Source organism: Malania oleifera, chromosome 1 (assembly GCF_029873635.1).
Source record: "Malania oleifera isolate guangnan ecotype guangnan chromosome 1, ASM2987363v1, whole genome shotgun sequence".
NCBI lineage: Eukaryota > Viridiplantae > Streptophyta > Magnoliopsida > Santalales > Ximeniaceae > Malania > Malania oleifera.
The window spans coordinates 6367537-6380822 of record NC_080417.1 but is presented as its reverse complement, the minus strand read 5'-3'; the positions used below and the strand labels follow the sequence as shown (position 1 = coordinate 6380822).

Genomic DNA, 13286 nt, shown 5'->3' with positions numbered 1-13286 from the left:
ACTTAATTTTCGCAATTCAGTATTCACAACTCATTTCATCTCATATTAACATATACATATCTCATTTCACATTATTCAATATTTCTCAAAAAAACATTTTCATATTTCACATTTCATCATTTTTCAAAAGATATATTTTTAGTACAAATTACTTTCATCATTTCCCACATTTCAACTCCATATTTCAATACGCATTTCATAATCTTATAATTCTCTGGGTAAATCATTTAACTCAATTTTAAACATATCTCAATATAAATCATATGTCACACAAATTTCATCTAATATTCATATCATAATAAATTTTATGTAAAATCTCATAATTCCATTTCTCATATTTCTCAACCCATAATTTTCAGAAAAAAGACTGCTATAATTTATTTCCCTTATCTAGCTATTGAGATTTCACTAAAACACCCAATTTCTACGTCCTTCGGCATTCGTAGCCCAAAAACCTGAAATTTACATTAATACTAAACTATTCAACTCAACTCCCAGGAATAACTTCCATTTAACACTTCCTAAGTTTCGTATACTCCTAATTAACTTAAAAATTCTAAAATATACCACTTACCGTAGTTTTGGGATGGTGCCCCAAAACCCCAAACTGAAAATCTGTTCCACGTAGGTTACAGAGAATCTTTGCAAAAATCCCATGGTGGTTCCTGATTGTCAATCCGGGCTTAAATGAGGCCGGAATCGGAAAGAGAAAGAAGAGGGGTCATGGGTTTGCATGAGAGAGAGAGAGAGAGAGAGAGAGAGAGAGAGAGAGTGTGTGTGTGTGTGTGTGTGTGTGTGTTTGTGTGTTTGTTTTGATTTTAGAAAATGCCTCGCGGGATCTCCTTAATACGCCCACTGTAGAGAAAATCGCCGCCGGTTTTCTCTGACCCTCAGAAAACTGTTGTCAGTTTTCTATTTAACCAGTCTGATTTTACCATTTACCTTTTACCATTTCGCGGTAACTTTCCAAAACCGTCACCGGTTTTCTGTCTCCTCCAAAAAATCGTCGCTGATTTTCTCCTTTCCCAGCCAAAAAACACTTTTTCCTATTTTCTTTTATTATTTTATTTTTTCGGGTCTCTACACATAGGGGGTTTTGAAAACATCTTATTATATAATTTATACAATTAAAATAATATCATAAAAATCTCTTCTTCTTTTTTTTGTCATATTTTCATGAAATATGTAACGTAGGAATAAACTCATGTGATCTTTACTCATATTTTCGTGAAATATGTAGCGTAAAAGTTAAACTCATGCCACACGATTTTCTTATTAAAAATATTTTCTTGAATAGAAAGTAATGCTGTAAAATGCTCGAGGGGTTTAGAACATACTTAACTCAAAAATAAACGCAAATATATTAAAGATAAATATGGTATAATTAAATATACATAAAAATAAACTCGGGTAAATTTTATGAAAAATAACTAACATAATTAAAATTTACTTACGAATAAATTTGGATATAAATTTTAATAAAAATATAACATAATCAAATTTATTTACCTCTTACTTAACCTTGTGATACAGTTACAACGAATATCTCTAAAAATGGTATCGAAAACAATGGATGAGTGAGAATTTTAATTATAACAAAAATTCTCCCTCCACCACTAATTATTCACTCACTAATTTTTCTCTTCCTTTGGAAATTTTTTGTGAAAAATGAATGTTGAGAGCTTCCTATTTATAGGAAAATTTTGAAGAAGAAAATGAAATTTGTAAAAGTGTGGGGAGAGAGATAAAATTATAATTTTTTTTAAATAAATGAATGGGCATGAGATGAGCTTGGGATGGAAGGTATAGGATAGGGATGGGGGTACATGTGAGGAAAATGGGAGTGCTTGCCGACACTCATATTTAATTAATTTTTAATTAATTCATTAATTTATTAATTTTTTGAAATCATTATTATTATTTATTATTGCTATCATTTTTATTATTTTTATGCTCTATTTTAGTTTTTTTTTTATATAAAAAAAGAATTAAGTTCAAATTTCAAAAACTCATGTGAGCCCCACATAACTTCAAGACTCAAATGATTCCTACATAATTCCAATAGTTTTCACACGATTTTGTGAATCCTACATAACTTTGAGACTCATGTGGGCTCCACAAGATCTTATGGGCCCCGCCTAAGATATCTATATTATTATTATTATTATTATTATTATTATTATTATTATTATTATTATTATTATATATTTCTACAAATTATATCAGTTAAAACATTATTTTATGTATATGTATTTATTTACGTGTACAGATAGTGTCTACCATATTTATCCTATGAAATTCTATTTTGACCAGGCCGACCTCCAGGGAACGATTGAGCCGCAATGGTCTTTGAGTACTCGCTCTGACAAAGTCTTTCTTAGGCATCAAACATGGAATCAAGAATTCTAACAGAAAGCACATTTGTATCAAATGACCATTTTTATTATTTTATTATTATTCTGCTTTAATCATTTATACATTTTTTGGGTCATTACATGGGGGTCATCCCTCTTGTGGGGGATTATAATCTCACATTGATGCTAGTGATTATTTCACCCAAGGCCACGACCATGCCAACGACCATGCCTATGACTTCGTCCTCGACCACGGGATGTATTCATATTTAATTTAGGAAATGGGGTCGAACCAGTTGGACACGTTTGATGATTTTTCATCAAAAGTTTGTTATTTTACTAAGCGAAAAGAAGACATGATATAAGTTCAGAAAATTTAGTAAATTTCTTTTCCTTATATTGCTGATGCAGGAGTACATTAGTGGGATAGAAAGTAATTAAAGTTTTTTTCTAACATGTCTTCATGAGTAATATTTTCACCACATAATTCTAGTTTCGAGCTAATCTTATGCAGGACTGAGTTATATTCATCGACTGTTTTAAAATCTTACAACCTCATGTGCAACTATTCATATCAAACTTTTGGTAAAATCACAGTTTTATGGTGGTCAAATCTATCATTTAAATTTTTTCATACGATAAATGAGTCGTTAACAGTGAGGTATTCAGTTTTTAATTCTTCATCTAAATGATAACGGAGGAAGATCATAACTTTTGTGTGATCCTGTAGGGATGTGGTATTTCTATCTAAAATAATGTTTTCCAAGTTTATTGCATTTAGATGGATATCAACATCAAGAATTCATGATAAAAAATTGTTGCCTTTAATATCAAGGGGAACAAATTCAACTTTGCTTAGGTTCGATATTTAAATAAATTAATAATAATAAGGTAATTTAGAAAAAAAATATAAAAAATAAAATAAAGCTAAGACAATAATATAATATTATTTCCACTCTTCCGGGGTACTTAAATATGTTTCTTCAAAAGCATTATTTTATTTTTCTCAATTCGTACTTTTCAGGAGTATGATTTCAGTTTTTCAATATTAAATTGGGTAATAATTTACCTCATCTTTCGGAAGTTAAATATACTACCTCATCTCGAGAATAAATGTTTCACCTCTTTAGGAGGTAAATAGTTACCATCTCTTCTGGACATTAGATATATAGCTTTTTCAAGAGGTCTATCTCTTCAAAAGATTAAATATGTAGATAAGAAATTTAAATATATTGCCTCTTCAAGAGAACTATCTCTTCGAGAGATATATATACGGAAGATTTAAGTATATATATATAGCCTCTTCAAGAGAACTATTTTACCATGTCTTTATTGGTAGTTTAAATATATTTGTATATAAGCGGTACAGAAATAAAATTGTCCATTAAGGCGGTATAAATATATAGAAATATATCAGTCAGTTAGAGTCTCGTAAGTTAAATGAAAATTAAATAAATATGCTAGTTGGTTAGAATCTTGTGCTGATAACGTGTTATAAAAGATGTAGAAAATAAATAAAAAATAAATAGAGACAAGACAGGAATTTTACGTGGTTCGGCTATGCCTACTTCACGGGCGGATGGGATCAAAACTTCACTATCACAGAAGAAATTACAATACGATATGGAACCGGTCTTATACAAGATATCTCTATCTTCTTCTTATCTCTTCTTCACTTTTTCAGTGATATCTCTATCTTTTCTTTATCATTTCCTCACTTTATAATTGATATCTTTATCTTCTTTTTATCACTTCTTCATTTTATCTCTCTTTTTCTTTTATCCTCACTATATGTCTACTTACATGAAAGCATCAAATGTATGTCCCAAATGAGAAGGGGAGGGTCCTTTTTTATAGGACAATATGAATAACTAAAGATTTATTAAGAAGAAAATCTAAGAAATGGAAGATGAGGTGACACACACTTTATTAGTATAAACATATGAGACAAGTTTACATGAGACACGAATTAGTATAGATGTATGGATGAGGTTCATAATTGACATGTGGACATACATCTATATTTCATAACACATTTTAATTTTTGTCACTATCCATTTTTCCCTCTTTAAGAAGGATTTTCACTAGAAATGTGAAAACCCGTAAAGCCGGGTCCGACGGGATTAGTTATTCTGTCTAAGCTTATTGCAGGCCGAATGAGGAAACCTTCCGAATAAGCTGGGCTCGGCAGCGCCCCCCAGCCCGGCCCGGCCCGGCCCGGCCCAATAGTTTCCTTAGTAAGAGAAAATAGCAGAAATGCCCCCTCGGTTTCCTGTATTTTCAACTCGCGCCTTTCCCGTCCGACTCGAGTCGCGCTGCAATGGCTACTGCGAACTTCGTACGAGTCTCTGCTTACATTTTGTGGTCTCTTCTCTTTCAACTTTTGATTCCATTTTCCGTCGTCTCAGCCGGAGAACTTTCTCTAGGTATTTTCTGTTCTTACAGCTCAATGATCTGAATTTTGCTTACCTGAGGTTAAATCTACCGTGGGGTTTTGATTGGAGCCGTCCAAATGATTAACTTCTGAATCTAGGGTTTTAGATTTTGTTTCTTACGGTAATGATTTTTCATGTAATTGAAATTCCTCTTAAGCGTTTTAGGTATCTCGGCTCCGGAATGGAATAAAAAAGAAAAGAAAGAAAAGAATTGGAGTGAAATGATGTGGGAAGTTTCGATTATTACTTTGACGCTTTTACTGTTGTAATGAGTTCTGTTATTCTTGTTTTCCCTAATAAGAATTTTAGATATCTGGGCTCCTCAATGAAAGAAAAAAGAAACGAAATAAATGATGTGGTGATTGTCGATTATTATTTTGATGCTTTTACCGTTGTGATGAGTTTCGTTGTTCTTGTTTTCTCTTTGGTGCTGTTCGGCCACGGAGAAAACTAAGGAAAAGAAAGTGAAACGCAATTTGAAGTTTTAGTGCTAGATTTTTGGTCGTTTGCTTTTCTTGTCTACTGGTTTCTTAGCAGAAAGAAAGTCATTCTTTGGTGCTATTTCAAAAAAAAAAAAAAAAAGAATAGATTTTGTGTTCATGTTTAACGTCAGCATACTACGTTGTGCAACTGGGTATCTTGGATGAGCCCATTGCAATTGGTAGCACGGGATGTATGCATATTAGGTTATGTGTGCTGATTAGTTAATGTTGGAGTCGCTGGCTTTGAATTTTAGCAGCAATATGAGCAGTGATTTCTGTCAAACAACAAACTGCATCACTTAACTAGGTGCTTACTGTGCCTGCTAATTAGTGTCAGGCTTATTGAATAAGGCAGATATTTGTTTGCTTCAGCGTTGTAGGAAGCTATTTTACTTAATAGAATGCAGTAGGGCTAGTATGGCACAAAATTGCTTGAAAATACACCCTGGAGGATGTATCTGATTAGTTTGAGGAAAATTTACTTAACCTTGATGAAATGAAATTATGATTATGTACTACTCTTCACATGGCCCTTTTCCCTTGCCTATGTTATATGTTATGCAATTAGTGAGGATCCTGCGCATTTACTTCTTTATTGCTATGTGGCTTGGTTTTTATGGAATACATATCTTTTGTTTGTCGAGAGAGTGTTGTCTCCAGCCTTAGTTTTGGAGGATTTATTGGTGGTTGTTTTTGTTGGCTTTTGGGATATAGGAGAAGGCAAAAGATTTTGTGGTAGTGGGTTGCCTTTGCGGCTATTTGAGTAATCTGGTTGGAGGGGAATAGTTGGATTTTCCCTGATTTCACCTAGAGATCTTATTTAGGATGGGATTGTTTTTTTAGCATCATTGTGGGTGTTCTGTATTGGGAGTTTTGGTAGTATCACCTTCTCTGATATTTAGCATAATCGGTTGGTCCTTTTAGCTTAGAGGCCGTTTGGTATTATTGTGAAAAATTATGTAAACGAAAACTAAAAACCAAAAACAATCACTAAAAATAAAAATAAAAACTAGCAATTTGTTTTGTTAATATCTATAAAACTAATACAAGTTAAAAACTTAATTGAAACTAATGATCATTTTTGTCCTTGAATCAAAATAACAATTAAAAAGTATGATTTAGATCAATGTTTTAAAAGGCGAAGGCGTAAGACGACACGTTTTACCTTCTGCGAGGTGAGGCGTAAGCCTCAAGGCGTTGAGGCGTAAGCATTTTGGGATTGTATTTTTTAAAATAATTAATAAATAATATATATATATATATATATATATAGTATAAAAATGAGAAAAATGTTAGAATAATGGAGAAAAAAATAAAAATATGATTCTTAAGTATTAAAAATAAACCATAACATAAGTTTTCAAACAGATGAAAAAAAGCCAAATTGCAAATTTCTCCAGCTGTTAAGGGGCTGTTTGGGAGATGGCTGAACTCCAGCCTTGAACCCAACTATTATGAGAAAATGGGAATAATTTTTAATATTCATTTAGTCAACTCTGGTTGATTGTAAAAATAATATCCTGCCGGACAGAGACTGAGAGAGAGAGAGAGAGAGAGAGAGAGAGAGCAGAGGCTTCGTCGAGGCGTAAGAGAGAGCAAAGGCTTCGAGCTTCGAGCAAAGGCTTCTTCGAAGCGTAAGAGAGAGCAGAGGCTTCGTTGAGCTTCGTCGAGGCTTCAAGAGAGAGCAGTGGCTTCGCCAAGCTTCGTCGAGGCTTCGAAGAGAGGGCAAAGGCTTTGTCGGGCTTTGCCGACAGAGCAGAGGAGAAAAAGCTTCGCGGGAAAGAGAGGGAGGATAGGTTTTTAGTGTGTTTTGGGTTTGGACTTATAGAATTGTGTTTTAACCCAGGATACCAAAAGACATACACATTTCATATGAGGCGTAAAAAGGCGTCGTTTTTTGGCTGAGGTGTATGCATTCGTGGAGTTTCGCCTTTGCACATACGCCTTGGTGCGTTTTTCTTCCAAAACGCCCCCTGAAAACGCCTTTCAAAACACTGATTTAGATAATAAAAATACAAAAAAATATATATTAAAAATTTTATAATAATAATAATAGAAATTGTTATAATTATTTTAATTAACTATTATTTTTCAAAACTCACATTTTAGTGCTACAAGAACAATATATTGTTAATGGAAATTGAAAACTTGTGATAATATTTATTTGGGCAAAAGACACTTACCTCCCTTGAGATTTGACAGAAAGACAGGGACCTCTCTTGAGGTTTCAAAAATTTCATTGACCTCCCTTGAAATTTCAAAAATAACATAAACCTCTCCTAAGGTTTGCCAAAAGGACACAAACCTTCCCTCAAAAGATTTATCTTTTTACAAAATACGTGAGGAGGTTTTTGTCTTTTTGGAAAACCTCATGGGTGGTATCTGGAATTCTTGAAACTTTAGGAGAGATCAGTGTCTTTTTGTCAAACCTCGGGGGAGGTTAATGTCTTTTGCCCTATTTATTTAAATGACTTGCTATCTATTTTTAAATTTTTTTTAGAAAATTTATGGATCTTTATTTTAATTATATGTCAGTTAGTTTTAATTTAAAATTATTTATAAAATGAATGATTCAATTCACAAAAGTTAATTTTGCATATTAAAGTATTTTGGTAATAGGTTGTCATAGCAAATAAAAAACAATAAATTTTAGTTTTCAGTTTTTTAGTAGAGCAATTGAAAACCAACAATAGAAATAGAATATTGGCAACATAAATAATCTGTTTTGTCACTATACAAAAACGATAACACAAAAGCAAAGAGAAATGATACCAAACAAACTCTGCATTTTTTGATTTAATTTGTAGTAGCTTTTGTTTTTGGTTTTCTTTTGTTATGTGAGGAATTCTCATCTTCTTTGTGTATATTCTTATTCTTGATGAATTTCGAATCTTGGCTGAATATTGACTAATGACAGTATGCGATCACCCCATCACATTGTTGAGAAGAGGTGTATAGTCTTGTGGATGATGCTAATTCCTTTTTCATGAGCGATATTTCTGCTCTCATTTAAACTTTATTTTTGGGGTTTTGCAGCTATTGCTGAGTCCACTGCACTGCAGCTATCTCCTAGCTTGATGGTTGAAAATTCTCCAGGTACTAAGTTTGGCACTTCAATGGTCTGTGAAAGGGTTCAAATTCATGGATTGCCGAGGCTCAAAGGTCTGAAGAAGTTTGCTCATTCAGTGAGGGTAAAGGTTTTGCCAACTAATTCAACCATTTGTGCATCAAATGTTGAGATTTGTTTCCATAGGTGAGCCCATACTATTTTTTCCACCTCCGACAAGGAAGGATGTTAGATGCCGTTAAAGAGAAAAAGTTAGAAGAATTTTTTGGTTTACGAAATGAAGAATTCTTTTATATGACTAGTAAAATATTTTGGTGATTATACATGCCAATTTCTCGTAGTTGTATGCTTCTACAATACAAATGGTAGTTCTGTTTAAATTACATACAAATCCATAATTCCATATGATACTGTCCTGTTCTGATCTCAAAGAAGAAATGAGTAGGTTTTTGTAGTGAGGATTTTCCACTCAGGAATATAGCATGAAATAATAGAACTTTTTGACACCAACTATTGAAGCATTTAGTAAAATTTCAAAGTTAGGCATCATTTACTTAGTATCATTTTTGCTGCATAGGAACATGTCTCTCGGGATAGGGATGTGTCCTGAAGGCCAGTGGGAGAAACTTACCAAGGGTTTGTGGGTTCGGCCCATGTCACCTTTTGACCACAAGCTTTTAGATATACGGATGACTGGCTCATCCTTAGGAACTGTCAAGGTGTCCGTTGAAGAAGGTGAGATTCATGTCTGAACTGTGGATGATTCCCCGATTTGCCAATTCCAGTCCTTTTGTATGACAGACACATTAGTAACTTAATTCATTTGTTTTACACATTTGTTTTGCAGAATTTTACTCATATCGCATAATATTTTTGGTCGTGGGAATACTTATGATCATGTTGGCATCCTCTTTGAGCAAGTCCCTCGCTTTCTACTATAGCAGTGCAATGGCAGTTGGGGTCATCCTGGTTACATTGATGGTCCTTTTTCAGGTTGTACACTACATTGCTGATAGTTTGAATAAACTTCTATCTAGAAATTTTAGATTTGTTGAATAGGAAAAGAAACTCTGGTTTGTAGTTGATAAAAAATTAGATCTAACTGATACAGCTTTTGAAGTGACTTGGGCTTCTTCTTCTTGCCTTTCTTTACATCCTTATCACAATTATTTTCACTATCATTAGTTGTAATAGTACAAGTAACTTGAAGACTACAGCTGCCATAGTGGTACGGAACTTATTTTTATCGTAACTGTGGAACTTGTATATTCTTAGCAGGCAGCTCTGGTACTTAAACTTGTGATTGTAGTTGTTGTGCGCATGCTTAGGAGAATGCCGCATTTTTATATTTGGTTAAACCTGAATTATTTTTTTTATTTTGAGTGGTATGGGTTATTGACAGGGGATGAGGCTACTACCAACTGGTCGAAAAAATTCACTCGCTATTTTTTTGTATTCATCTTTTGTAAGTATCGACCTTGTGCCAGTTTCCTCTGTTCTGTGTATCTTTTTTTTTATGTGAAAGGAATTTGATGTAAATCTTATTTAACATTTTGTTCAGGTTGGTTTGGGATCTTTTCTCCTCCAGTACTTGCCTAGATTTTTGCGTTCAGTACTTGTGGAGATAGGAATTGGCGAAGACATGTACTATCCTGTATGTAAGTTCTGTATAATTTATTTCAAAAATTACCCTTCTATTTTTGTTATTGGGGTACACTCTTCGGTCAATATTCTAGATTCCTTCCATTATGTGTTCTTTCCATCTGGTCATGTTGGCTGGGAAACCATGCTTAAGTTATTATTGTGAGAGTGCAAATGTGAGCATTGAACTTCCAGGTTCTCTCTTCTTCTATCAATATATTGGAAATTAGTACTTTATTTCCTTGCCTTTTACCCCTTATTTTGGCCCTATTTTCTTAAACTATTGACTGCTTTTAGTTTAAAATTAAATACTGATGGTTCTGTCTTCATTGGAAATTAAAGCATGGCAAAGCTATCATTGAGCAATGACTTATCTATACTATAACTCATACATTGGCATAAATGGTGTGTGCATCAAGCTTTTTTAGTTGCAATTAACATGGAAACGGTATGTTGTAATCTGGCTAAAAGCATTTTGGTTTTGTTTAAAATCTTTTTATGACAATTGACAAGTTCCTTTTTTTTTTTTTTTTGGGGGGGGGGGGGGGGGGGATAATATGTTTTAAATCAGTGAAGGTTGCTCTTTTAGTTGCCTACATTAGATACATTATTCATTATTTTTGAAGCATTGGTATAGTGTCAGGCAGGCTTTATGTCAAAAATTGCTAAAGGCTGCCATTGCAAAAAATTATGGAACAAATGGAATGCCTTCTTTTCTGTTGTAGAATCTTCCCATTCATCTGCAAAGGATCTGTTTTAGTTGAATAGAAGTCACTATATTATGGATTTTGCTTCTAATTTTCCTCTTAATTGATTATTTTGTTGTGTGTGCTGCATGTTACTGGCATTTTTACTTTTAATTTGTGGTGTTAGGTTTTGGCAGTTGGATGTCATTTAGTTGTGATTTGTGAATCATATGCTGTTGGTTTTGGGTGGTAACTGATGGCGGTGCCTATTATCTTGTAACCTGCAGTTGGCAATATTCATGCTGGCTTTTTTTTTTCTGATTGGAGCTTGGTTGGGCTTCTGGTTTGTCCGCAAATTTGTACTTGCAGAAGATGGATCAATTGATATAAGCACAGCCCTTTTTGTTGCTTGGTCCATACGAATACTGGGTGCAATTATGATTCTTCAGGTTATTTATATATTTTTCATAATTAATCCTGGAAGCATTTTTAGTCGTCCCAATAGCAATTTTCAGTTATCCATAGCCCGTCGTGTGGTTTTTGAGTCTTGAGTTTCATTTTTGTACATATGATGACCAGTTTGATAAAGTTGATGTGGTTTCCAGAGTACTCTGGATCCCCTGTTGGCAGCTGAAGCTTTGCTGTGTGGAATACTGGTTTCAACAATGTTGAGGAGACTTACCAGATTGAGATTCCTCCGCAGATTGTATAGGTGACTTTGCTTTTATAATTTCAGGGCATAATCACTCTCTTTAATTACACCTATATATGCTCCAATCTCTCTCTTTAAGCCCTCAACCACAATGCATTAATTTAGTACCATCTTCAAGCAGAAAAACATGACACAGATCCAGTCATTTAGAATCTCCTTTCCTGCTTTTCACAAACATAAATTTTGGAGCCAATCTGGAAAATGTGTGACAACTGACCTAGCTTTATGAGTTTGTGTCTGGTTTCAATTTCATAACTTTTGGCTGTAGCTTCTGGAAAATATATACTGTTTTACATGATATTTCTCTGGTTTCAGTTTGTGTTTTCAGTTTTGAGATGCAAGACATTTGTGATTTCTTATTGGCAGGAGTTTATTCAAAGGAGCCAAGAGCAGCCGCAGAAGGTCTCATATTCCAGATTCATCCTTATTAGAAGATCCTCATGATGAATATATGTACAAGGTTCAAAGGTCCGCAGACATCAATTTCCCTAGGCCTCGATACAGACCTTCTGTCCTGGCTTCATGCAGTTCTGTTCAAGGTCTGTTAATATCTTTGTATCTGGTATATTGGTATGAGACAGAATGGAAATCGTGTCATTAGTAAGCATGCTTCTGTCATATGCTGTCTATTTATTTTGCAGGTTTGGCCAGGACACCGCCAGCTTCTCAGTCAGATTCAGGGACATACTATTCTACGTTCCACAGTACACCTGAGACAAGGAAATTCTCAAAGGATGAGTGGGAGAAGTTCACGAGCGAGTCGACAAAAAAGGCCTTGGAAGGTCTTGTTTCTTCTCCCGACTTCACCAAATGGGCTGTTTCCAAAGCAGAAAGAATCACCTTAAGTCCCAGCAGAGATTCCACAGATAGGACTCACCAGCGCGGGAGATGGCTCCTATGGTTTTAGACAGCTCATTTTCATTTCCAAAGCTGAAAGCGCATCTGCCAGGTGAAAATTTTGGAAGAAACGGCCAAAGATTTTGAAATCTTTGTTGACCCAATTCCACGGTTTCGCTGAAATGAATATGGCAGCAATGTTGTTGTAAGATTACACGTAAGACATTTCTAAGTTTCTAGGCGTTGATTGTCCACATGTTGGCACTCAGTATCTATAGGATTGAGGAATTCTCCAACTGTGGATGCTGTAACTTTACAGAGCAGGCTGATCCCTGGATTTGGGAAATTGAAAGGTACTCTGGTTTGGATTTCATTTACACCATTTTCGTTTCTATGTTTCAGAAGGTGATGGTTCTGGCCCCATGTACTAGGGTATGCATTTGTTAATGATTTTTTCATTTGAAAATGTGTTTGGCTCTATTTGGTAGGGGATTGCCAATTTAAATTTGATTTCCAGATTTTGCTTCATTAAGGGAGGTGGATTAAATTGATGTGCATGGTAAGTTTTAGATTTAACTACAAGGAATATGCATGCATGTAATCAAGTTTTAAATTATTTTATAAATTTTTTGTCTTAATTAGATCATGAGTTTTGCATTGAAAATCTTGAACTTGTTATTTTTATTAGGTGAGTCTTTGGGAGATGTAATTACCTTATTGGAATGGCTAGTTGACGAGATATGATTGTGAAATCTAACATCCAATGAACTTCTCAATTAAGTTACAAGAATAATTGTTATGTCAATGTCGAGCAACATCAGCAAGGCAATATTTGGGAATAAGGTTTCGAAACTTGGATGTGAATGGATTTGATTAAATTTTAACATAATTATATATTATCTCTTCAAAAATAGGGTAAGGGATTTGAAACATATAGGCTGGAAAAGGTAATCCACGTTTTTGGAGAACATGATCCTTTATAAAATATAATCAAATAGACATGCTTGTACACACCCATATATATATATATATATATATATATATATATATATATATATATATATATATATAT

At 33.9% G+C, this 13286-nt stretch overlaps 1 protein-coding gene across 1 annotated transcript; it reads left to right on the top strand.

Annotated features, from left to right (window-relative positions):
* Window positions 1-4584: 4584 nt before the first annotated feature.
* On the top strand, window positions 4585-12680 carry LOC131164969 (uncharacterized). The gene is made up of 10 exons (XM_058122543.1): window positions 4585-4780; window positions 8308-8524; window positions 8916-9073; window positions 9186-9331; window positions 9741-9803; window positions 9900-9992; window positions 10953-11114; window positions 11271-11377; window positions 11744-11916; window positions 12019-12680. The coding sequence occupies exons 1-10, from the start codon at window positions 4675-4677 to the stop codon at window positions 12282-12284; spliced, it is 1491 nt and encodes a 496-aa protein (XP_057978526.1). The 5' UTR covers window positions 4585-4674; the 3' UTR covers window positions 12285-12680.
* Window positions 12681-13286: the final 606 nt, after the last annotated feature.